The 27,583-nt window shown below is 36.6% G+C and overlaps 1 protein-coding gene across 16 annotated transcripts in view; it reads left to right on the top strand.

Moving 5' to 3' along the window:
• KTN1 (kinectin 1) overlaps positions 1-22,083 on the top strand; it is a 111,923-nt gene extending 89,840 nt beyond the window's left edge. For 6 of the 16 annotated variants that reach the window (XM_086320553.1, XM_086320548.1, XM_086320554.1 and 3 more), the window contains 11 exons: positions 235-324; positions 4,715-4,795; positions 7,141-7,230; positions 7,351-7,443; positions 8,547-8,618; positions 8,826-8,909; positions 9,075-9,158; positions 12,057-12,140; positions 13,983-14,075; positions 14,922-15,042; positions 21,601-22,083. In XM_086320553.1, the coding sequence (XP_086176679.1) occupies positions 235-324; positions 4,715-4,795; positions 7,141-7,230; positions 7,351-7,443; positions 8,547-8,618; positions 8,826-8,909; positions 9,075-9,158; positions 12,057-12,140; positions 13,983-14,075; positions 14,922-15,042; positions 21,601-21,605 (897 nt within the window). In that variant the 3' untranslated portion in view covers positions 21,606-22,083. The remainder of the gene's footprint in view (positions 1-234; positions 325-4,714; positions 4,796-7,140; positions 7,231-7,350; positions 7,444-8,546; positions 8,619-8,825; positions 8,910-9,074; positions 9,159-12,056; positions 12,141-13,982; positions 14,076-14,921; positions 15,043-21,600) is intronic. The other 10 variants (XM_086320559.1, XM_086320552.1, XM_086320560.1 and 7 more) reach the window with 5 other exon arrangements.
• Positions 22,084-27,583: the final 5,500 nt, after the last annotated feature.

Here is a 27,583-nt window from a genome sequence, read left to right as displayed (position 1 = left end):
TTAGCTTGATTAATGTAAGACATTATTTGTTACTTAGGATGCTTTTGAGATTTTGCAGATTTTTTTCTTATGTAAGCATTTTGATATTTCAGAATGGGAAATTTGAACATTTGTCAGTAATAAGAATTTTAAAAATACCTTGCCTTTTCTTCCTTTAAGCTTAAAAGACTGTAGCTTTTTAATTTTTCAATTCTATAATCTTCTGAGTTTGATTTGGTGCTTCCTCTGCTTTAGGAAAGACAACAACACGTAGAAGCTGTTCAGTTAGAAGCTAAAGAAGTTCTCAAAAAATTATTTCCAAAGGTGTCTGTCCCTTCTAATTTGGTAAGATTAATTAATTATTTTTTAAAACATGACATCTTTATCATTATTTAAGGAAGTTGTGAATAAGTAGCATTTGCACTCTGCACTTGGTTTTAATGGTGTGCTTATCAGTCTTTCTCATTTTTAACCTAGGGTGTCTTGAGTAGTTAAAATCAGTTAACTTGGTTCAAAATAATTTGTGTTTTTTCAATTGCTACTTTATTATAATCTATAAAATTTATATATAAGACATTATTTAGGTTATAAATATCATAAATGGGAAAGAAATATTTCTTCATAAGTCAATAGTGGTTGAAAGTGAAAGTGTTGTCACTCAGTTGTATCCTACTCTTTGCAACCCTATGGAGTGCAGCCCACCAGGCTCCTCTGTCCGTGGAATTCTTCAGACAAGGATATTGGAGTGGGTAGACATTTCTGTCTCCAGGGGATCTTCCCGACTCGGGTCAAACCCTGGTCTCCTGCATTGTAGGCAGATTCTTTACTGTCTGAGCCACCAGGGAAGACTCAGTAGTGGTTAATAAATCAGTAATATTCTTAATGGCTTTATTAAAAATAGAACTTAATTTTAGGTGATTCCTTCTTAATTTTAAGAACACTTTATTTTTAAAAGTATTTAATACTAAGAACTAGGCTCTTTTTATTTCAAAACTTAAGATTTTGGTTATCCGTTAACTTTTTAAGCAAAAGTCTTGAAGATGATTTAGAATAGCTTGTTTTATCTGAGATTGTATGTGTTTTAAATGGGAGAGAAAAGTTTACTTGATTCAGAGAATATAATGAATATTTGAGGGCAGAGAAAGAAAGCCAGTGAGTGTGCATGTAGTTTTCTAAAATGATAATAGAGGCCTTTTTTCTTTTAATGGAAAATCATATATACAGTCAAAAGTAGAGAGAATAGCATAATGAGCCTGATGTACCTTGTATCTCACCTTAACAGTTACCTATACGACATGCATTGATACTGACAGTTTTATTTTGGAGGAAGTCAAACATCAGAGCATTTCATCAGTAAATATTTCTAAATAATAAGGATTCTTTCAAAAAATACTATTGTTATATTTTTAAAAAATTTCTTATATCCTACATCTAGCCAATACTTGGATTTCTTCAGTTGTGATACAATCTATTTTAATGAAATAATAACAACTTTCTGTAGTTTGTTTTAGTCAGGATTCAAATAAAGTCAACATGTGACTGATTTAAGATGTCTTCTAGATCCTTTTTATTCCACAGGTTCCCTTTTGTCAGCATACCTTCTTGCCCACTTTTCTTTTTTTTTTTTAATGTAGTGGTTTCAAGTTCATTTTCCCAGTCTGGATTTAGCTGACTGCATCCCTGTAATGTCAGTATGTTCCTCTGTCCTTTGTGTATCTCGTAAATTGGTAATCAGTGGAGGCCTGATTAGATTCAGACTCAGCACTCCAGGGGTAGGACAGGGTGGAGGCAAGACTATTTCATGAGCAGTGTTGTGCACTTCCATTAGGAGGGCCATAAGGCTCAGTGATAAAGTGTCTGCCTGCCAGTGCAGGAGATGTGGATTCAATCCCTGGGTTGGGAAGATCCTCTGGAGAAGGAAGTGGCAACCCACTCTGGTATTCTTGCCTGGAAAATTCTGTTGACAGAGGAGTCTATTGACCATGGGGTCGCAAAAAGTTGAACATAGACATGACTTAGCAATTAATCAACAGCAGTGTTTGCCTATGCTTCTTTGGCCCTTTGGAGCTTAATCTTTTTGACACAGCCCTGCTAATCTTTGGTAGCTTCTTTGCTTAGTGGTATGATAAGATGTTCCTGAATTTATCATATGCATTTCCTGCCCCAAATTTTGAATCAGGATATTTCTCTAAGGAGAGGGCTTCGGGTGCCAGGTGTGATGTAAGTAAACTTAATGACCTGTTCTCTGTGCAGTCTGAGTTTAGCTGCTTGCTCTCTTAGGTTTTATCTATGTATATTCTATGTCTAACTTGCAGAAGAAGCAAAAATGCTTCTGTTTTCATTGTAACTGTTGAGGACATATTCAGGTTTGATGACTTAATAGATAATTGGTTGAATTGATGAAATACTGTGTTCTGGGTAATATGGATAAATTGTCAGTTCTAGTGCTGTTTTTACAATAAACACAGGAGGAGTTGTTCTTCCTATATTTCATATTTTTTTACTTTGTAGCCATAAGTCGTTTTTATTTCTGTATTCCTACTCTATATTTCATTAATGGAATAATGAAATTGGGAGATTTGTTTGATAGTATTTTATGAGCCAGAAGAGTTCATGCTTTGTATTTCTCTTCTAAGATTATATAATATCACCAGAATTAAAAATTCTTTTTAATGTAGCAAATTATTTCTTAACAGCTGTATTACCCACCTGCAACCACCAAACCTTTTTTACACTATAAATATTTATGAATCACTGTAAGACATGGATGATTATATTTGGATTCTGTTCATCCACTTATTAAAAGTTGAATACTTTTGCATGTAGTCTATATTTAAGAAATATATTAAGTTTTCTGTGTGCTACTTAGAGTCTAGTATATAAGTTCTTAGAGATATGATGGATAATAGACTATTTTCCTTAAGATAAAGCAATAATAATTAAATTTAATATTAAATTAATATAGTCAGTAGATATAAAAGGGCTTTTATACATTAAGTAATTTTTGTAAACTGTTTTCTATTGCTTTTTTGCTAAGAAAATCTGCAGAGAAGAGATCTAAACTATATGATAGAGATTGAAGGGAAGTTTATATACTTTAAGTGTCTAAACAATTTTTCAACTGAATTTAATTTATATGGAATCTTAGTATTTGAAGCTAAGTAGGATTTTAATAGTATGTTTTCATCATCAATCAAATTTATGATTGTGCTCAGTCATGTCTGACTCTTTGCGACCCCATAGACTATAGCCCATCAGTCTCCTCTGTTCATGTAATTTTTCAGGCAAGAATCCTGGAGTGGTTTGCCAGTTCCTCCTCCAGCCCAGGATTTGAACCCATGTCTCCTGCATCTCTTGCATTACAGGAGGATTCCTTACCACTGAGCCACAGGGGAATGTAATTTTTTTTTAAATGAAGAGACTTTTATGACTAATATGTACTATGGGATATTGCACTACAGGGTGATCTCAGCATCCAGTTTTCTTTGTTTTTTATTTTTATTTGATGAAATACAGAGAATCCTGATTCAGCCACATAACTAAAGCTTTTAATTAGAGCAGTTAATATAAATTTCATATGTGTGTGTTTTTTTAAAATCTTGAATTAAACTAAACCAAAGACCTATCAGTGGGCTTCCCTGATAGCTCAGTTGGTAAAGAATCTGCCTGTAATGCAGGAGATCCCAGTTTGATTCCTGGGTGGGGAAGATCTGCTGGAGAAGGGATAGGCTACCCACTCCACTATTAGGGCTTCCCTTGTGGCTCAGCTGGTAAAGAATCTGCTTTCAGTACGGGAGACTTGTGTTCGATCCCTGGGTTGGGAAGATCTCCTGGAGAAGGGAAAGGCCACCCACTCCAGTATTCTGGCCTGGAGAATTCCATGGACTGTATAGCCCATGGGGTGGCAAAGAGTCACACATGACTGAGCGACTTTCACTTTCACTTTCAAAGACCTAAAAGACCTAAGAGGAAATTTGCTTTAAAGTATCTACCAAACACACTTTATCAGAGTTTAAAATTTAGACAAGAAGCATAAAAAAATCTAGAATAATTTATTTTTAACTAATAATTTATTTTAAAATATTTAACTAATAATTTAATAATTTATTTTAATGACTAAAACTATAAGAATGCCTTGTGTTTGCCTCAGCTAACCTTACAGTACAAATGTAATTTTTGTTGATTTTAAACACATAAATGTTCATGTATTCTTATTTCTCATTATGATTTTTTAAATGTTTCATAATATTTATTTTCAAGTATTTTCATAATGCCTGGAACACCCTCATAGAATCTAAAATCTTCTGACCAGTGTATCTCTGTAGAACTATCTCCTAAAAAAAGAAAAGTTTGAAAAATTGCTTAATCTAAGCTTTTTCTGTCTTAAAGATTAAATCTATTAGTCCCAGCACTGGTTAGTGATAGAGAGTAGTTTGAGCCCAAATCTTACCTGTATGGCCTGAATTTATTTGCAAATATCCTTGGACAGGGTAAATAAATTTAGATTTGATTTTGATGGTAATATAGTACACAGGCATATTTTTAGTGTTTATTTTCAAGACCAGGTCATGTACAACTTACTTAACAACTATAATCTTTTTTGAGATTTCCATAGGGATGGTGTTTGTCTACATAGGTTTCTTTTTATAATCTTCCAATTTGGTTATTTACCTTTTTTTTACTTACTTCATTTAGGTATTTTTAAAAATTAGTTATTTGATTTTTTTCTCCACAGAGTTATAGTGAATGGTTGCATGAATTTGAAAAGAAGGCAAAAGAATGTGTGGCTGCAGCTTCAGGTTCAGAGGAGGTTAAGGTTAGTTCAAGAAGTAAAGTATGTATATTTTAAACAAATGTAGAAAAAAAGAATAAATCAGAATTTGTCCTTAAGTTTGGGAAAGATAATAACTACATTATGAGTAGAATAGTGATCTTTTCAGAAAGTATAAGGTGATTTCATTTTGTGTACATTTTGGTGCAAATGCTATTGTCTTCCTCAAATTTGATATGTGTACAAAGCTGGTATTTGTCATTTCTTTAGCTCTGTTATCTTCAGTTCAGTTCAGTCACTCAGTCGTGTCCAACTCTTTGCGACCCCATGAATCACAGCACGCCAGGCCTCCCTGTCCATCACCAACTCCCGGAGTTCACTCAGACTCACGTCCATCGAGTCAGTGATGCCATCCAGCCATCTCATCCTCTGTCGTCCCCTTCTCCTCCTGCCCCCAATCCCTTCCAGCATCAGAGTCCTTTCCAATGAGTCAACTCTTCGCATGAGGTAGCCAAAGTACTGGAGTTTCAGCTTTAGCATCATTCCTTCCAAAGAAATCCCAGGGCTGATCTCCATCATAATGGACTGGTTGGATCTCCTTGCAGTCCAAGGGACTCTCAAGAGTCTTCTCCAACACCACAGTTCAAAGGCATCAATTCTTTGGCTCTCAGCCTTCTTCACAGTCCAACTCTCACATCCATACATGACCACTGAAAAAACCATAGCCTTGACTAGACGGACCTTTATTGGCAAAGTAATGTCTCTGCTTTTGAATATGCTATCTATATTGGTCATAACTTTCCTTCCAAGGAGTAAGTGTCTTTTAATTTCATGGCTGCAGTCACCATCTGCAGTGATTTTGGAGCCCCCCCCAAAAAAAAATCTGACACTGTTTCCACTGTTTCCATTGTTTCCCGATCCATTTCCCATGAAGTGATGGGACCGGATGCCATGATCTTCGTTTTCTGAATGTTAAGCTTTAAGGCAACTTTTTCACTCTCCACTTTAACTTTCATCAAGAGGCTTTTGAGTTCCTCTTCACTTTCTGCCATAAGGGTGGTGTCATCTGCATATATGAGGTTATTGATATTTCTCCCGGCAATCTTGATTCCAGCTTGTGCTTCTTCCAGCCCAGCGTTTCTCATGATGTACTCTGCATATAAGTTAAATAAGTAGGATGACAATATACTTGACGTACTCCTTTTCCTATTTGGAACCAGTCTATTGTTCTATGTCCAGTTCTAACTGTTGCTTCCTGACCTGCATACAGATTTCTCAAGAGGCGGGTCAGGTGGTCTGGTATTCCCGTCTCTTTCAGAATTTTCCACAGTTTATTGTGATCCACACAGTCAAAGGCTTTGGCATAGTCAATAAAGCAGAAATAGATGTTTTTCTGGAACTCTCTTGCTTTTTCCATGATCCAGCAGATGTTGGCAGTTTGATCTCTGGTTCCTCTACCTTTTCTAAAACCAGCTTGAACATCAGGAAGTTCACGGTTCATGTATTGCTGAAGCCTGGCTTGGAGAATCATTTATAAAACTGAATATTTATCTCTGATTCTCTTTTTAGTTTGGGTTCAGGAAGTAAAGATCAGTTAATAGGTAGAACCTGACTGGTTTACTGACATAATACACTATTCAGGAGTGTTCAGAGCCTAGATGCATTTTTATGCTTGACTGCTAAAATTTGGGAGATTCATTTTTTTTTGTATCTCAAGTGGCATGAATATAACCCTGTGGCATTGTGACTTTATTTCATATGATGATCTGCTTTGATTTTACTGTCTCACTAGGTAGTGACAAACCTATTTATATAAAATTGTATGATTATATTTTGTATTAAACATACTCTAGAAGTTTTATCTTTTGGCCATTCCTCCTGGCTTCTCTGGTGGCTCAAAAAAGTGAAGAATCTGCCTGCAATGTAGGCGATCTGGGTTCACCTCCTAGGTTGGAAAGATCCACTGGAGAACGGAATGGGAACCCACTCCAGTATTCTTGCCTGGAGAATCCCATGGACAGAGGAGCCTGGCAGGCTGCAGTCCTTAGTGTCACAAAGAGTCGGACACAACTGAGTGACTAAACTTTCTTTCCTGGCATGTGAGATCTTAGTTTCCCGACCAGGGTTCGAACCTGTGTCCCCTGCATTGGAAGCATGGAGCCTTAACCACTGGAATGCCAGAGAAGTCCCAGACTGGGAGTTTTATTAGGAAAATCAAATGACTTAACAGTGTCATTGAATTTCACTGCCATTTGAGAAGGTTGAAATGTAGTGATTAATGATAAAACAGAAGCCATTTATCTTAATATATCAATAAGTTCAGAAACAAATTTGAAGCACAAAACTTTCTGGTAAAACTAGAGAATTTTTATTTATATCATTCTTTGCAGGATTTGGAGCACAAGTTGAAAGAAGCTGATGAAATGCACACGTTGTTACAACTAGAGTGTGAAAAATACAAATCCGTCCTTGCAGAAACAGTAGGAAATGATTTTTAATCTACATTTTAAAATAATTATTAATTTATTACTTAGTGGCTTAAGTAGTTTATCTTTGTATTAGAACGTGAATTTTTCAGAACAACTATACTGTGTTCATAGGAAGGAATTTTACAGAAGCTACAGAGAAGTGTGGAACAAGAAGAGAATAAATGGAAAGTTAAGGTTGATGAATCACAGAAGACTATTAAACAGGTATTTAAAGAAAGCTTAGTGAAAAAAATAAGTAAGAATTGTGTGAACTATTGGAAAAAAACAAAATCCAAACAAACTGGCAGTTCTCAACGTGGGGGTTCTGGATCAGCAGCATCAGTATCTCATGGGAACTTGTTAGACATGCTTTTAGGCCCCACCCATAGCTTACTGGGGGTGAAACTCTGGGGCCAACACAGAGTTTCAAAGAGCACCCCCCCCACCCCCCCGCAATGATACAGTGTTTTAAAGAGTTTTAAAAACACTGTTTTAAAGAGCCCTGCCTCACCACCCCCACCCCCACCCCCCCACCCCACCCCCCGCCCTGCTATGATAACAGAATGTAAAGCGGTGTTGAAGAACCACAATGCGATAACATAAGGCAAATAATTTGGTGTTCACAATGTTTTCAAACACTGATTTGTGACTCATGATATAGTATTCAAGAAATAGTAAGACCTTCTTCTGTTCATGGGACCTGAATGTTGTTAATGTAGTCTTAGTTTTTCTTCTATTTACAGTTTTCCTTCCATATCCATCAGGAAAGTGGTTTCAGAGTCTTCAAAGATGCCCAAATCTGGTATCTTGAATGCTCATATAAAATGAATAGTAGTACTTGGGTGTGGTAAAGAGTGCCGTCTCTTGCTCACTTGTTTTCCTGGGCCAACCTGTGCAGAATCTAGAATTGTTGATGGTATTCTGTAATAATACATTTGGGGATTGATGAAGCTGATTATCAGTTAATTGTTAAAAAATTAAGCACTTTAGCTGGACCTCATATAATGTCATGCAAATGAGGTAGTTTTGATCACAGTTTAAATTAAGTTATATGTGACACTCTCATTTTTAAGGGCTTTTAAAATTAAGTTATGGCTTTAAATGAGATACATTAAAAAAAAAAAAAACACCTCTGGGGACACAGTTTTTGAGGGAGTAGCCTACTGTTTTCTCCCTTTGCCTGGTAAAGAAAGTCACTCTTTCTCCTTCCAAAAAAAAAAAAAAAAAAACCACCTCCGAAGTATCTAATTGATTAAAATTCTACAAGATAGAAAAGCCTTTGTATCATTGGTGGTTTGACTTAGTCTTATAATTATTTCACATTTCAGATGCAGTTGTCATTCACATCTTTGGAGCAAGAGCTAGATCGGTTAAGAAGAGAAAATAAAGATACTGAAAATGTATGTTATCTCATTGTTTGATTTGTAACCTATGGCCTCATTTTTAGCATTAAGGCTGTGTTTTAAGATTTCTTTTATCTAATGATGTGATTGTTATACTTTTATTGAGATGGTATAGTTTTGGATTCAGTAAGTCTTGTAACTTTTCATTGTAGGGAAGTATCTTAAATTTGTTTCTTAACTTTTCCTTCTTTGTTTCATTGCTAGCTGAGAAGAGAACGAGAGCATTTGGAAATGGAGCTAGAGAAGGCAGAAATGGAACGATCTACCTATGTTACAGAAGTCAGAGAGGTACTTAAAATAGAATTTTTTCAACTTTGCTTCTCAGGTGAAGTTAAATTTATAACAGAATGATAAAATATTTCAGTGTAAGTTGTTTGTGGCAGAGCTTCCAAGTAGCATACAAACATGGGATATCATAAGGAGATCAATCTTAAACTCTAAACTTCATTGCAGCTGAAAGATCTGTTGACTGAATTGCAGAAAAAACTTGATGATTCATATTCTGAAGCAGTAAGACAGAATGAAGAGCTAAATTTGGTAAGAAGCTTGTTCTCCACTGTGTATCAAGTAGGCTCTGAAAACACTTGTGTTGACATGTGGAGAAGCCATCCAAACCTTTCTCCTTGCTAACACCCTTAGCTTGGCATTTTTAAAGTTTAAGATAATCTTCATATTCTGATGATTCAAGATGGTCTGTCTTTTCTTGATTTCTAAGATGATCCTTCTTTTCTTAGCTCCTAACAATGGCATGTGTGGCTTGCAACTCTTTTTCAAAAAAGTTTTCTGTGTTTTATAAAACCAAATTTCTTCAACAGCATTATTTTCAGTGAATAAAGACATTAAACAAGCAACGTAAACACTGGCTGCATTGTAAAGTTTCTCAGAATTACCATAGTTAACTGGGCCTCTTATATTCTAACATGGAAGGAGATTAGTGAAGGTGGAAGATACATACTCTTCTTTCAAGGGCAGTGATCCAATCTAGCTTCTTATTTTAACTGGCATTTCTGTACATTATATATAAGGCAAAGCTTATGGAATTCTTTACCATCATCATATCATTCAGAGCATAATAATTTTAAAACTACAGTCTCAGAGTTAGCTAAATGTTGTATAAAGACATAGAGTACACTGTATTCCCATTCTTAAATTTTCTGGAAATTTACACTGACAGGCTTATTTGTTACATAAACATGACTATCTTATTGTATGTTTCAAACAATAGTCATTATGTCTGTCTGTGACTTTTAAAAATTAAAAATGTTACTAGATTTTTAAAAAGTACCTGAATGAACTCTAGTACAATTGCAATAAGCTGATTGTCTCCTTACTATAAGTTGGTGCTGCCAAATTTGGAATTTTCTTTTTAGTATTGCTGTATACCGAAGAAAATTTCTTAACTCGTTCATGTTAAGCAGTGTTACAGCAGTGATCCATGGGAATCAATTTTCAGAGTAGGGCTGTCTATGAAATGCACACATCAAGTCCCCACCCTGACCCCCTGTCCATACACACACCCCTTTCTAGTTTTAAAATAAAATTTACCTTCATTTTACCTGAATTGAATCATTCCCACTGCAATGTAGGATTAATTTTAGGTACACTGGCTATATATTGCACAGATTGGTACTGTGGTATGCTACAGCTTTAAGGGATATGCTTATCCTATAATGTGGTTTTAAAAAATCCATTTCTAACTACAGTTGTTGGAGATTTTACGTTTAACTTTGGTGCTTCGTGGCTGACTCCAATAGTAGCTTCAAACCCAAGGATTATGTTGAGTCTCCATTTAGCCTGGTGCTCTCTTTGTATATTTTGACCCTTCTGTCAAAAGGTCATTTTGAACAGTATTAAATTGTTTTTGCCTTGAGTTTGCAGTCTTCATTTTAATCTTTCTGTTTGTCTTTTGCTCAGGGTAACTTCCACATTTTAAGATATATTAAAGTAATTTTGTTTTTGCTTATACATTGTATGTTCCTGGGCCAAAGGAATAACCTCTCTGATGTATGAAATCAGAGTTAAATAAAGGAGCGAAAACTGAAGGATTTGGAAAGAGTTTGCAAAATCAGATTTGCAAATGTCATGTCTTGCGTGCACTGATTGTTTCTACATGTTTGAAATGCTAGTGTCTTATATTTTCCCCTTTGGGGTTTCCAGAACTGTTTGGAATGCTTTGCTTATGGGTAAGAGACATAATCAATTAATTTGATGAGTTTAATTAAAAAAGTTATTTTTGTCAGTCCATTTCCTTCATTCATAATTATTCAGAATACTGAGAGAAGAGGCAGTATGTATTGACACTGGAGTTTAATACAACTTTATAACTTTTAACAAGTTGGTTGAGATGTATATGTTAAGATGTTTCTTGTTGGTATAGTTAAGTCATTGTGGTCTTGCACTCATTTCTCTAGTGACATCTTAAATGATGAACAACATTTAAATTTTTGAAGATTTCATTTTACTGGATTTTTGAAGATTTCATTTTCTGTTCAGTGTTTTTAAAAATATTACATAATTCTTAACTATATAGGTTAAGAAAACCTTTAAACAATTAGTAAACTTTATTACTTGCCTTTTAATTTGAAATAAATGTGGGCAAATAGGCTTTATGAATAGTGAATAATACTTAAAATAGCTGTGACATAAACCTAGACAGTGTATTACAAAGCACAGACATCACTTTTCCAACAAAGGTCCAGATAGTCAAAGCTATGGTTTTTCCAGCAGTCATATATGGATGTGAGAATTGGACCATAAAGAAGGCTGAGCGCTGCTAAGAATTGATGCTTTTGAATTGTGGTTTTGGAGAAGACTCTTCAGAGTCCCTTGGACTGCAAGGAGAGCAAACCAGTCAATTCTAAAGGAAATCAGTCCTGAATATTCATTGGAAAGACTGATGTTGAAGCTGAAGCTCCAGTACTTTGGCCATTTGGTGTGAAGAGCCGACTTATTGGAAAAGACCCTGATGCTGGGAAAGATGGAGGGCAGAAGGATAAGGGGCCGACAGAGAATGAAACGGTTGGATGGCATCACTCATGAGTTTGAGCAAGCTCTGGGAGATAGTGAAGGACAGGAGAGCCTGGTGTGCTGCAGTCCATGGGGTCCCAAAGACTTGGACACGACTTAAGTGACTGAACAACAACAGTACTTAAAATAGTAACACTCTACTGTAATTTTATGGTTTTGTTTTTATATCTGCAGTTTTTTAAACTCTAGTTTGTTACTGTAGCTTTTCTTAAGTTTAGCTTTACAGATTGGAATCTCCACTGCTTACAGCTTTTCTATACATCTGATGCAGCATATTGGCTAATCCACTGTGCATAATAACTGTTAGCGATCCCATTCTTTCTCATTCATTCTTCAGTCCTAGGGATCTCAGCGTAATCAAAGAAGGATGTGAATTAAATTAATTGTGGTGTTCCTTTATTTTTACAGTTAAAGAAACAGTTAAATGAAACACATGCAAAACTTAGAACTGAACAAAGTGAAAGACAGAAAGTAGCTGGTGACTTGCATAAGGTAAGACACTGCTTGTCCTGAAGATGCCGTATCATTATAATGTATTGTACTTTGAGTCTTAAGCTGACATACTGCTAACTTCTGATTTATTCTTTTGCATCATCCCATTAATTTGTTCTTAAATTTAAGCTGTTTGCTACATAGTTAGATATTTGGAACTAGACTTTTTGGCTTGTTTTTCCATTTTTCATAATTTGCTTTTCATCATATTTATATAATTAATTGCTTTGTAAAGTACAGATTACATTTTGAATTCAATTGATATTACTCTTAAAAAATTTGGTTACATTCATATATTTTTTATTGGGATTTGCTTATATAGTCATTTACAAAGTATGTTTCTTTGGATCTTCTTGCTTCCTTGGTGGTTCAAACGGTAAAGAATCCGCCTGCAATGCAGGAGACCTGTGTTTGAATCCTGGGTTGGGAAGATCCCCTGGAGAAGGGAATGGCTACATACTCCAGTATTCTTGCCTGGAGAATTCCATGGGCAGAGGAGCCTAGCAGTCCACAGTCCATGGGGTCGCAAAGAGTCAGACATGACTGAGCGACTTTCACCTCACCTCATCTCATGTGTCTAAAAGAAGTGTAGATCTCTGCTGTTTCAGAAATTTATTCCTTTATTTCTTTGTAGAAGTATGTTTCTCTTAATCTCACATAGATGGGTGATATTTAGGATTACGTTTTTTATTCTTTGTGTTAGTTTGACAAGTTATTTGTAATTCTGCTGAGATTTTTAATAGTGTAATTTGTATATGCTTCTATCAGAGCTGCTTTCAAGCTATGATTGTGTTTATAGGAGATACAGTCAGCAAAACAAATATGTCACTTTCTGAAAGATTGAAGGAAATATTTCTGTTGGTTCTATATGATTATAGCTTATAATTATTATGCAAAAGTCTAGGACTCTAGAGTTGGTTCATATTTCTTTGATGTTGTGGCCAGTAGAGAAAATGTGAACTTAAGTTTTGGAGCTCTGACTTAGATATATATAATACGTTGTCAAAACTGAGCAATCTGATTTACTTTGATACTTGATTTTAGTGTTTGACACTGGACAAACTAATAAAACATGCAGCTTTAGCCTAACAATTTATTTTCTCAGAAGGTGCTTTAAAGATATTAAACAGGTGCTCAAAGATATGGATATGCCATGTTGTTTGGCATAAAATGGCAATAATAGTTGGTAGTGAACTGCCCCATATCTATATAATAGAAATATTGTGTAACTCGTGATTGGAAATGCATATAAATATTTACTGACATGTAAAAAGATAACAAAATTTTTCATGAAGTAATGTGTATGTTAAAAGCCCACGTACAGAACATTTTCTACCAGTCTTCCATTAGGACGTATATGCACTGACAAGGGATTCACACCAGGAATCAACAAACTCAAAAGTTTTAGGATTTACTGCCCACCTATAGTTTCTTTCACATACTCTTTGTTAATATGACTCTTTAAAAATGTAAAAACCATTCTTAGCTTATAAACTGTACAAAGACAAAGTGTGGCTAGATTTGGCCAGCCTCTGATCTAGACTAATATCACTGATGTGATCTTGATCTAACCTAAATACCACTGAGGTTATTTCTGCTTTTAATTTCTTTATACATTTCCTTCATTGTTTGTGAGCATGTGTTTTTATAATCTGGTAGGGGAGACAGCTATTTGATTTTGGATAAAAAACTTGAACAGGTTGACTTTTATGTTGTATTGTGAGAAGAGCTTTAGTTTTACACAAAATATGTAAGGAAATCACTCATTTTTTCATATATATATATATATATAGTTATCTATCAATTGTAGTATTGATAGGCTCTATATTGCTTTCCTTACAGGCTCAACAGTCACTAGATCTTATCCAGTCAAAAATAGTAAAAGCTGCTGGAGACACTACTGTTATTGAGAATAGTGATGTTTCCCAAGAAACGGTATGCATTTTCTTTAGGTCAAATCTCTGAGCTAATTACCTTATAAATTATGTGAAGAATGAAAAATCTACAAGATCCATCTCTGAAAAAATGCCTTTGTAATATGCTTCCATCAATTTTGTTGCATTCTTAACTCAAGGTCATCTTTTCTTTGAGGTATCTTATCTGAAATTCTGTGTTTTTATTAATGTTTGTTTTCACTTTAGCTTGGTGAGATATTACATTAATGTTTAGGTTTGAGTTGGGAGGTATTATGGTATACTACTTATGACTGTAGACTCTGCTCCTTGCATTTGAATCCTGATTCTGTTGTTCAGTAGCTGTGTGACTGACTTAGGGGAAACTCTTTAGCCTCTCTGGGTTTCAGCTGCTCCATAAAAGGTAATGATGATAGTACATATTTTGTAGGATTGTTGCAGGGAATAAATGAATTACTATATAAAAGACTTAGAATAGTGGGTAACCCAACAATGCCTCAACTTTTGTAAGAGCTCAATATATGTTTGTTTTTTTTCTGTTGTTGTGAGTGTATTCTCCTTTGGCTCTTTGTACACTTTTTTTATGAAAGCAGAAAAATATTTTTGTCTGATATTCATAGTTTCTTTATTTTTCCCTGTGTAGCCTAGTGACAGCATTTATATAACATTAAACTTGCTTAGGTGCAGACTATCTTGCACTGCGAGGTAGCAAATACTATGCTCTATGTGGTTTTATTGTCAATTTTCATGTCATCTTTCAGATTTTTTATATCTGTGTGTGAAACAACAATAAAATATTTTCTGATTTTGGTTGCAAATGCCTTTTCCTTATGCTTAGGGTTTTTCATCTCTTTAATCTTTTTCTTAGGAGTCTTCTGAGAAGGAGACAATGTCTGTAAGTCTAAATCAGACTGTAACACAGTTACAACAGTTGCTTCAGGCAGTAAACCAACAGCTCACAAAGGAGAAAGAACACTATCAGGTATTAGGTAAGAATAACTGAAGAATTGCTGTCTGTCCGTGGATAATTGACATAGTGTGTGTGAATGTATATACAGTGTGTATTTACCATAAATATAGAAACTCTTGTTACCATAGTGGAGATTTTCCCTCTGTATCTCTCTCAAAACCTTCAACTGACAACTTTAGCTTTCTTGGAGTTTTATTTCTATCTTGTATATACTTTGATCTTGTAGTTTAGAGAAGAAAATACATACCTTTTTTAAAAAAAATACATACTTTTTTTTTTTAAAGTTTATCTAAGTTTCATGATTATAGCATTATACTTGTGTACATTGCAAGGTCATAACCACCACAAGACTAATTACCATCTGTCACCGTACAGTTGACCTCCTTTTTCACTTTTGCCCACCCTCCAACTCCCTTCCCCTCTGGTAACCACTAAGCTGTTCTGTTTTGTGAGTTTTTGTTTTGTCTTATTTTGTCTGTTTCGTTTTCTTTAGATTCTACATACTAGTGAAATCATGTTATTTGTCTTTCTCTGACTTAGTTTATTTAGCATAATACTTCCAAGTTCTAACCATGTTGTTGCAAATGGCAGTATTTCCTTCTTTTTTTATGGCTGAGTAGTAATTCATTGTGTGTGTGCGTGTGTGTGTTTACCTTCTCTATCCATTCATTCATTAGTGGACACTTAGGTTGTTTCTATAAATCTTGGCTATTGTGAATAATGCTGCAATGAACAGAGCCGTGTATATACCCTTTTGAATTAGTATTTTCATATAGAGATACTTTTCTTCTTTGACCTTTCACATAAGATGCTGAACTGAAAAACTGTCATCACAATTTACATTGGAAGCTGGGTTTTATTTAAAGTTGCTTATGGGTAATCAAAGAAATACATTTTTTAATTCTTGAAGTGAAAGTCTTGGCTGAAGATAAATAAACCATCATTAGCCAAACTATGTTTTGAAATTTTATTGCCCATATGACCTGAGAATGCATGTTGATGAATTAATTGTTGGTCCCTGGGTTTTACCTGTTTTAAGAATGACTTAAGTCACAATGCCTTGGGTAATTAAGATGTTCTGGTATGCACTGAATACTGTAGATATTCTTCTTTTGAAGCTGTTTGTTCTAAAATAAGCATGCTGTCCTGGAGATCAGTGGAGTGGCCTGTGCAATGCCACGGGGCAACTTACACTGAATTCTCCCTTTCAGCACTCAAACTTGGGACTCTTAGCTTATGCAGAGGCCTCAGGATAGGTTAGTGAAAGTTGCTAAGTCATGTCCGACTCTTTGTGATCCCATGGACTATACAATCCATGGAATTTTGCAGGCCAGAATACAATTTTGTAGCCGTTCCTTTCTCCAGGGAATCTTCCCAACCCAGGGATCGAACCCAGGTCTTCTGCATTGCAGGTGGATTCTTTACCAACTGAGCCCCCAGGAAAGCCCTGGGATAGGTTGGGTGCCCTGAAAAAGTTGGGAGGGACCTCCATCTTGATTCCAGGGGCATTCTATCTCACTTGTAGATTGTCTTGCCTGCCTTTAGTACATACTCTTCTTTAAGCTGGTATTTCAGGTCAGTTACCTCTAAGAAGACTTTGCACATACACTCAACTCATTCTTCTAACTTGTCACAAGAATCATATCTCAGTCTTTTATCCTTGGTAAGCTGGCTTCTCAGTTGCCTAGAGTTACACTTCTGCCACTTTACCAGCCTCCCCTAACTGAGAAAATAACCTTGCTTCCTGTGTCCCAGGGCAGCTTTCCTTCCCACATCTTCAGTCCTGTTTTCTTCTCCACATGCTGCTTCTGTTTAGTCTTGAAAACATGCTCAAATATCTTATTTTAACTTTCTGCTTCAGGATACCATCCTAGTTTTTTTTTATTTCACTGCTTAAAAATTTTTAAAAGAAGTAACTATCCTCATAGTATCTACTTCTTTACTTACTAGTCTCTACTCTGGAGAAAGGCTTCTTTTTCTGCTATTCCAGGAACTGGATGAAATGACCTGTCATTCCATGTCATTCATTAGTGATTGCCTAATTGCTGGAGCTGATACAGGATCTTCTTTTGCGTAAAAGATACTGCAAATAGTTATGAATTCTAAATATGGTGAGGTCAGTCCATAGAAGGGTTTCATATCTGAGAACCTGCAAAATTATAAGCTGTCCTGTTACCCTTTTCCCTTAGGCCTTGTCAATAATATCTCACTAGCATCTCAAAAGTATTCTCTAGTTATTTTCTTTTTTTTTTCTCAGACGTGTGGTCTGAACCATTTTGGCTTTCCTGTTTCCACTTTGGTCTTAATCATATAAAATTTGAGCCTTACACTGATTATCAATAATAACACTTTTATTTTTCAGATTTTTTTTTTCCTGGTTTATAAAATTACAGTGTGTAATTTGTTAAAAGAAATACATATACCCTGGCAACACAACTAAAACTGAACTGTTGTTTAGCGGGAAGCTTATCTGAGTGATGACTCAGCATTCTTTTGTCAGCTGGTGAACGTAAGTCCACTTTTGGCAAGTGAAAGGGTGGTTGAGTGATCAGTAGTGTACCATGCGGATTAGATGGATTGTATGAATTCAGAGGCCCACCAGCACTTGAGAACTCTCCTTGCATAGGTTCTATCCAGCACTGACAATGATTACCCCTCTGTAGGGGTCCCTTGGTTCCCACAGCTTTTCTTTATGCCTTTTAAATGTTTGTGTTATCCTTGGTTTTTTTACTTCAGCCATCATTTTTCCTCAGTGTATACTCCCTCTTGTTAACTCTTTTAAAACTATCAATACTACCAGATGATTAAATTGGAAATACAAATTTCTTAATCATCAAAATTTATAGGTTAATGCCTGATGTCAAGAATCTTCTCTTTTTCCCCCCTATTTTATTTAGGTATAGTTTATTACTTTTTTTAAAAACTGAAGTATAGTAAATTTACAATCTTGTTTTAGTTTATGGTATACAGCACACACACACACACACATACATATTTTAGTATCTTTTCCATTATATTCAGTTCAGTTCAGTCACTCAGTCATGTCCAACTCTTTGCGACACTATGAACCATAGCACGCCAGGTCTCCCTGTCCATCACCAACTCCCAGAGTCTACCCAAACCCATGTCCGTTGAGTTGGTGATGCCATCCAGCCATCTTCATCCTCTGTCGTCCCCTTCTCCTCCTGCCCCCAATCCTTCCCAGCATCAGGGTCTTTTCCAATGAGTCAACTCTTCATATGAGATGGCCAAAGTATTGGAGTTTCAGCTTCAGCATCAGTCCTTCCAATGAACACCTAGGACTGATCTCCTTTAGGATGGACTGGTTGGATCTCCTTGGAGTTCAAGGGGCTTTCAAGAGTCTTCTCCAACACCACAGTTCAAAAGCATCAATTTTTTGGTGCTCAGCTTTCTTCACAGTCCAGCTCTCACATCCATACATAACTACTGGAAACCATAGCCTTGACTAGACGGACCTTTGTTGGCAAAGTAATGTCTCTGCTTTTCAATATGCTGTCTAGGTTGGTCATAACTTTCCTTCCAGGGATTAAGCGTCTTTTAATTTCATGGCTGCAGTCATCGTCTGCAGTGATTTTTGAGCCCAAAGAAATAAAATCAGCCACTGTTTCCACTGTTTCCCCATCTATTTGCCATAAAGTTCTTGCCTGGGAAATGGAAAAAGGAGCCTGGTGGGTTTTAGTCCATTGGGTTGCAGAGTCGGACATAACTCAGCAACTAAACAACAGCAATAACATATTGACTCTTTTTAGTTTTTTGAAGAACCTCAATACTGTTTTCCGTATTGGCTGAACCAATTTACATTCCCACCAGGAATCTTACTTCTTCTTATTATGTATTTCAAGTGCATGTGAATTGTTTAAGGTAGTGGTGTACATTTTCAGTATGGGAAAAGCTATTTTTAAAAGGCAAAAATGAGAGAGATAATATACAGTAATTTAGTTTTCTAAATCCTAATACACAGAACTTAGCATTTCTCTGAATTGTAGGGGTAGGTGTATTTATCTTGTATCCTTAATTTGGAAAATTAACCTTAACCTTTTTTTCCTCTTGGAGATCTGCCTACTCATCTCCTATTCTTCTCTTCCCACCCCACCACCTCTCCAAAAAGAAGGCTATCATTCCCCCATGCTTTTTTAAAAATATATATTTAGTTATTTAATGGCTGTGTTGGGTCTCAGTTGCAGCACTCTGGCTTCTGTCTAGTTGCGGATGTGGGCTTAGCTGCTCTGCAGCATTTGGGATCTTAGTTCCCAGACCAGGGATTGAACCTGTGAAGGCAAATTAGAAGGCAGATTCTTAACCACTGGACCACCAGGAATGTCTCTCCCCCATGCTTTTTAAAGTAATTTTTTTTATAGCTTTGGACTGGTAACACTAGTATTTTGTAGTATAAGTTTTTTTGTTTTTAGATATCTACTTTTTCTTATGTTGTATATTTGCCTGGTCTCTAAGTGTTCCAAGTGTATATCTGACCATACCAGAAAACTTTATTACCCTAGTGTCTTTGTTTGGCTGCTATAACAAAAATCTTATATACTGGCTTAAGCAGCTGAGATTTATTTTTCACAATTTTGGAGGCTGGGGGAGTCTCAGATCAAGGCACCAGTATATTCTGTCAGATGAGACCCACTTGCTGGTTAAAGATGGCCATCTTCTTTTCTGTCCTTACCTGGCAAGAGGGGCACTGGAGCTCTCTGGGGTTCTTTTTATAAGGGTATCAATCCCATTCATGAGTGGAGTCTCCTAAGGGCCCCATTTCCAAATACCATTACCATGGGGATTAGAATCTTAACATAGGAATTTTGAGGAAGAGGGAGACACAAACATTGAGACCAAAACACCCAGGATCCCTTACCTGGAACCTGTGTGTGGAATCATGTGGAAGAAGGATGATGGTTTTAATAGCTAACACTTTGTAAGTGTTCCTCTAAGAATGAACATGCTTCTAGCATGTGGTCATTCATTTAAATGTTCACAACAACCCAATGCAGTAGATAGGTAGGGATTGTTAATAATAATCCCTTAATATGTTTTAATTGTCATTTTACAAGAGAGCCAAAGGGGTTCTGTAAATTGCCCAAAGTCACATAGCTAGAACTAGTTGAGCTGGGATTTAAATCAAGGTGGTCTGAGCCCAGGCCCTGTGCTCTTAATCTGTACTTTTCTCCGCCCTGCTTCAAGCACTGTGTGTTCTGATCCGTGTTGGCATTGCTTTCTTTTCTCCTCATTCTATCTAACCCTCTCTTGCCAGCCTCTTCTAGTTTCTTCCTTCAGTCCTGGCTTTTTCCTGAAGTTGATATTTAGTTTGTCAATAGTGAATTGGAGAGACTTTTAAGCTATCCAGGAAAAGTGAGGTGAAACTTTGTTTATGTGTTTGTTATATATGTGCCTTCCTTACTCCCTTTAACAAATAGATTTTTTCATGATACAGTTGTCTTTTGTTTCTGAAAGAAAAAAGTTCTTTTTTGGTGTATTGAAGTATGAGAGTTAATGTTTCAGATAAAGACTAACTTCTGTTTCTATACTTTACACTTGATTGTCATATGGACCTTCATTTTCTGTAATGTGTTTACACAGCACTTCTCAGTTTAATGTAACAGTGGCCTATGTAGACTTTCTAATCGGCTGTTAATCTTGCTTCAATTATAGTATGTGATAGCCAGTGATTACTTTTAACTTTCTGATTGCTTCTTTTCACCTCAACTTTTTGAAAAATTTCACACATTGTGAAAAGTTGAAAGAATATACAACACTCAGTCACCCTTCAACTGCTTCATCTTTTTATTTGTGTATACATATTTTGTTGCTGTTAAACCATTAGAAAGTCACTTTCAGATAACATGATCTTTTATCCCTAAGCACTTAAGTATGCATCTCAAGAACAAAGATATTCTCTTATAAATCTGTAGTATCACTGTCACATCCAAAATCACACAGTGATTCTATAATATCACCCCTTTTTTAAGGTGTCTCTGCTTATACCTGAAATATCTTTTTAGTTACTTTTTTCCAAACCAGGATCCAGTCAAACTTCACATGTTGCATATGGTTAAATTCTTTTAGTTTTTTTAATGACTTTTGAAGTTTAATTTCTTTGGTCATTTTATCTGACTTGGAAAGTTTCAAAAGGCCTTAGAAAATTTCTGAAACTTAAATTATTTATTCGTGGGTGGAGAGTTATAAATTTCAGTCTCTTTTCAATGCTGTTGATTTATCTTATTAGCTTTATAGTCTCTTGAGAGGAGCAGTAATACAAATGGATTCCCAATGTTGTTTTCTTAAATGTTTTCTAAATAGGGTTCAAAATCCCTACATTATTCTCAGTTTGGTCTGAGGTTTTGGCTCACATATTTTAAAATCCATCTGAAAACTTCTTCTGAATCCTGAGATTTTTCTCTTATTTCTGATTACCATTAGTATTGACTGTTCTGATTTTAGTTGAAAGGGCCGTGCTGGATCAAATGGAATATGTACCTTTGGTGTTTGATAGACGTCTTCTGACTGTCTTTTGTTTCTTTGTTTTAAAATGAATTTGTTTCTTTCTGATCTTTTGCAGAGTGAAGTAATTGGGAAGCTGTTCATTCAAGGAAAACAGAAGGCATTGTATTATATTTTGCCAAATTAAAGCCTTATTTATGTTTTCACCCTTTCTACTTTGTCAGAAACACTGAACAGAGTTTTGTCTTTTCTAATCCTTGTTAGACTACTGATTTAAAGAGAGAAAAAAGCCAACTCTGTAGACACCTTCAGAGTTTAGTTTTATAATAAAAACTGTTTGAATAATTAGACCTTTACATTCCTGAAGATAAAATGAACATGTAATCTTTTATCTTATTTTGCTCAATAAAATTGTTCAGAAGATCAAAAGTGGTAAAGACAATGTAAAATTTAACATTTTAATACTGATGTTGTACACTGTTTTACTTAACATTTTGGGGAGTAACTGCCTCTGACTTCAACTCAAGAAAACACTTTTTGTTGCTAATGTAATCGGTTTTTGTAATGGCGTCAGCAAATAAAGGGATGCTTATTATTCAAATGTGTTCTGATTTTCATTGAGCTTGCACTTCAGAGCAACATAATTTAGAGCACAGTCATTAATCGCAACTCCAGACAGGGTAGGTTTGGTGCGTGTTGCCTTCTCAGCTGGAGCTCTGGGTCTTCTCTACTACCCACTACCTGTTTTGGTCTATAACATTAGTAGTCTTCCCGTATATACTGGGCCATTCCCTATACCCCTCTCTATCAAAAAGTAAGCTCCAGGAATGCCAGAATAATCTCTCTTGTTCTTTGCTTTATCCCAAGCCCTGGGGAAGTGCCTGTTTCAACTGTGCTCAAATATTTCAGTGAGTGAAATTAACTTTTATTGTTTATTTGGCCATGCTGCGCAGCTTATGGGATCTTAGTTCCCTCATCAGGGATCAAACCCTGCAGTGAAAGCACCAAGTCCTAACCTCTGGATCACTAGGGAATTCCCCAAATTCATTTCTATACCTTGAGGGTTATCTAAGGTGGTGCCTTTACCACATAGCACATGCACCAGATAGTATTTCTAATGTATGTGGATGTAAACTGAAAAGACTGCTCATGGCCTTTGGGCTACCCCAGGCCTTACTGGGCTGCTTTCAGCAAACTACTGGGAAATTGGTCTGAAGGCCAGCCAGGTACCGTCTAATCAGTATCTCTTTTCCTTTTGCCATTGCCTTTACTTCCCCAGTGACTCAGTGGTAAAGAATCTGCCCACAATGCGGGAGCTGCAGGAGATGTGGGTTCGATCCCTGGGTTGGGAAGATCCCCTGGAGGAGGGCGTGGCAACCCACTCCAGTATTATCTCCTGGGAGATCCCATGGACAGAGAAGCCTGGCGGGCTATAGTCTATAGGGTCGCAAAAGAGTCGGAAGCGACTTAGCTTGGCATAGCATGGTGTAAAGTATTCATATCTCTGCCATCTGAAAAAAACAAATCCAGCATTTCATGTTATAATCTCTTCTTGCTATTTTTGTCCTCTCAGAGCTTATTTTCTCAGAACTGTGCAATTGTATTAAGTATGTTGATTTGGAAAAAAAAAAAAATTGACTTGGTGTAATCTCTTATTAATTTCTGTCCCTTCCCTCAACATCCCAACCTAAGACATATTCATCTTTTTGCCTCTGAGGAGGCAAGAAGCTTGCAGTTAGGTGCAGTTGTAATTGATGGTGGTTATTAAAGTATTGAAAGTTTGATTGCTGTTGCTTTAACCAGTTTGTCCTACTTCCTTACTCCAGAATCACATAGGAAAAGCTTATCACACTCCCTTTCAGTTCTTCAGAATGCCAAGACAGCTCCATGTTCTCTGAAGTCCATTTCCCTCTAGGTTAAATATCCTCAGTTCCTTAGTTGTCCTGAATGATGGAAGGCTAAACAAGCCTTCTTGTCTTACCCATTCCCAGCTGTTCCTCCTTCCCGTGTGCTATATGCCAATCGCTGGGGAAGGGCGAGAGCGTCAAAACAGGGCATCCATGTCCTCAGACTCTAGTGGCTCCTCTTGTCACTGTTGCAGCCAACTGAGGCAGAGAGCCCTGAGAAAATTTGTCAGAATGGCAATGACTACTGGGAGGGGAGAATGACCAGTGTAGTTGACAGCAGGCATCTTGATCCTTGAAAAAGAATGGAGAGTTGTGGAAGGGAGTGACGGGATACCTGAGAAGCAGGCTATACCCTTCAGTTTGGTGTAGCAAAGCTAGTGTAATTCTGGGAGGTCAGTCACGTTGTGTAAATCATCCAGGCTTGTGTTCACCCCAGCCGCAAGGAGGCAGTAGCTGTATTTGCCCATGGCATTTGCCCATGGAGGGTTTGAGGCAGGACCAGGTTTTTCACACATCTTGTAGATGGCAGGTACAGGAGGAGCAGTGACCCCAGAGGAGGGCTGCATTTGCACCCTCAGGTGAGTAAAGAGATGTTTGTCCCTTGACCGCATTCATCATCTGGGTCCCCAGAGAAGGGAGAGCAAAGAAGGAGTTAAAGAACAGATTCCTTGTTGCTGCCACTAAGGCCAGTGACATCACCTGTACTTGAATTAACTACAGTTACAAGAGAGTTGTGGGGATCTGCTCCGGATGTGCTTGAGAGAGGAGGGAAGTGCTGCTCGAAGATGCTGCTTGGGAAAATGAGGCTGAGGCCAAATCCAAGCCCTTTTACCAACTGGTTGATAGATTTTTCTCTTTCTTCTTGACTCAGTTTCTGCCATTTATGTTTTTCTTGGAAATGGGGAAATTTCATATTCATTCGATTATGACAGCTGATATGTAATCACTCATACAACTTAGCACATGCCAGACATTTTTAAAGCACTTTACTTGCATTAATTCATTTAATCCTCACCAGAATTTATTGAAGGGGCGCTTTTATCATCATCCCCATTTTATAAATAAGGAAGTTGAGACACGGGTGCTGAGGGTAGGGGTGGAGGTTTGGACAATTATACAAGGCCTCACAGCCACTGACTGGAGGAACTAGGATTCCATCCTCCAACTTAAACTTTCTGGCCTCCTTCTCTTATTGTTACACTGATAAATATATTCACATATATATGTGTGTGTAATTATGTGCATAATTTAAATTTACAATTGAAAAAAATACTGTATAGTTTTTTAACCCTACTTTTTCCTGATGTTATTATATACCTTCTCATTTTTCTCTTCATTGTACTTTCCAAGGGATTTTCAACCTCAGTGATTCTCAAACGTGTGATTTGCAGGGCCCTGGGCTTCCCTGAGGCACTTTCCAGAACTCTGAAAGGTCAAAACTACTTTGATAATACTAAGATGTTATTTGCCTTTTTCGCTGATGGTGTTAAAAGAAGTAGGTAAAACTGCTGGTTCTTCAGCAAGGATCAAAACAGTGACTCCAGACTGTTAGTAGGTACTGTATTCTCACCACTATTCACTCCCATAAAGACAATATTGGATTCACTGGACAAAGTCTTTTCTGATGAGATCAGTAGTGGTATTAATGAATGTGGCTTTTTTGTATATATAATGAAATGTGTCAACATTTGGAAGATCCGCGTAACTCCGTGAACCAGAATTTTTCAAATCACCAACATAGAATGTTACAAAATCAGGCTTGGGTAAAAGATCCATTCAAAAAACAAGATAAACGAATGGATTTTAATGTAACAGTGCAAAAAGTTCATTGATAGACTTTCAGACTCTGTATTACAATTAATCTTTAAGAAATTGCCACATCTGAAATGGCTACTTTCCAGTTTTCCAATGACATTTCTGTGTGAGGCCATATTTTCTTCATATACTTCAAGCAAAATGACTTGTCACAACAGATTCAATATATTAATAGAAACAGTTGTCTTCATGTAAAGCAATGCTGGTCTTCTCACTACATCTTTTTGATTTATTTTGTTTTAGGAAATGAAGTTACATTTCTTGAGAACATGTTCCTTGTTATTTTAAAATAAACGTTTGTAATTTACTTGAAAACTCAGCAGTGGCCACTGGACTGGAAAAGGTCAGTTTTCATTCCAATCCCAAAGAAAGGCAATGCCAAAGAATGCTCAAACTACCGCACAATTGCACTCATCTCACACGCTAGCAAAGTAATGCTCAAAATTCTCCAAGCCAGGCTTCAGCAGTATGTGAACCATGAACTTCCAGATGTTCAAGCTGGTTTTAGAAAAGGCAGAGGAACCACCAGAGATCAAATTGCCAACATCCTCTGGACCATGGAAAAAGTAGGAGAGTTCCAGAAAAACATCTATTTCTGCTTTATTGACTATGACAAAGCCTTTGACTGTGTGAAGCAAAACTGAAAAATTCTGAATGAGATGGAAATACCAGACCACCTGACCTGCCTCTTGAGAAACCTGTATGCAGGTCAGGAAGCAACAGTTAGAACTGGACATGGAACAACAGACTGGTTCCAAATAGGAAAAGGAGTACGTCAAGGCTGTACATTGTCACCCTGCTTATTTAACTTACATGCAGAGTACATCATGAGAAACACTGGGCTGGAAGAAGCACAAGCTGGAATCAAGGTTACCGGGAGAAATATCAATCACCTCAGATATGCAGATGACACCACCCTTATGGCAGAAAGTGAAGAGGAACTAAAGAGCCTCTTGATGAAAGTGAAAGAGGAGAGTGAAAAAATTGATTTAAAACTCAACATTCAGAAAACTAAGATCATGGCATCCGGTCCTGTCACTTCACGGGAAATAGATGGGGAAACAGTGCAAACAGTGGCCGACTTTATTTTTGGGGGCTCCAAAATCACTGCAGATGGTGTGTGCAGCCATGAAATTAAAAGACGCTTACTCCTTGGAAGGAAAAGTTATGACCAACCTAGGCAGCGTATTAAAAAGCAGAGATATTACTTTGCCAACAAAGGTCCGTCTAGTCAAGGCTATGGTTTTTCTAGTAGTCATGTATGGATGTGAGAGTTGGACCATAAAGAAAGCTGAGTGCTGGAAAATTGATGCTTTTGAACTGTGGTGTTGGAGAAGACTCTTGAGAGTCCCTTGGACAGCAAGGAGATCCAACTAGTCCATTGTAAAGGAGATCAATCCTGGGTGTTCATTGGAAGGACTGATGTTGAAGCTGAAACTCTAATACTTTGGTCACCTGTGAAGAACTGACTCATTGGAAAAGACCCTGATGCTGGGAAAGATTGAGGGCAGGAGAAGGAGGGGATGACAGAGGATGAGATGGTTGGATGGCATCACCCACTCAATTGACATGAGTTTGAGTAAACTCTGGGAGTTGGTGATGGACAGGGGGGCCTGGTGTGCTAAGGTTCATGGGGTCACAAAGAGTTGGACACAACTGAGCAACTGAACTGAACTGAATTTACTTGGTTTAACTTTTATTACATTGAATATTAATAGAAATAACAAAAAAGTTTTTAAAAGTGTAAAGGAGTACTGAGATGAAAAATTTGATGGCTACTGGTCTAGAATACTATTCTTTTTCAATGGTTTTAAAATTACACTGGGTAGTTCTATCAGCACTTTCTTGTATTTTGTTTTATATTTAAATCATCTGGTTTTATCATTTTTCAGTCCTCTTACTTTCTTTGCATTTATTTTGTTGCATTTCATCAACTTGCTGTCTTTAAATTTTAATTCATTTATTTTCAATTTTTCTTATTTTCTATTTCCTTTTAGAGGCTGTAAGTTTTCCTTTGGATTTCTTTGTATCCCACAGATTTTGCTATGTGGGAATTTTGTTGTCTTTCAGTTCTTACAATCATGAATATTTCAAATATACAGAGAGTCATGGAAAATAATTGAAAACACTTGTGTACCCCACTCAATATAAAATATTAACATTTTATCATATTTTTTAAAATAAAAAGAACACAACAATTGATACAGTTGAGGCATTTTGTATCTCTCCCTGATCCCCTTTCTGTCCCTTTCCAGAGGTAGCCACTGCACTCAAGGTAATGTTTATCATTTACATTTTTTGAAGTATAGTTAATTTACAGTATGTGTTAGTTTTAGGTGTGCAGCATAGTGATTGAGTATTTTTGCAGATCATATTCCA

Source organism: Bos grunniens, chromosome 10 (assembly GCF_055505025.1).
Source record: "Bos grunniens cultivar Pamir isolate PY7600 chromosome 10, Bosgru_T2T1.0, whole genome shotgun sequence".
Taxonomy (NCBI): domain Eukaryota; kingdom Metazoa; phylum Chordata; class Mammalia; order Artiodactyla; family Bovidae; genus Bos; species Bos grunniens.
This window is presented reverse-complemented; position numbering and strand designations above follow the sequence as displayed.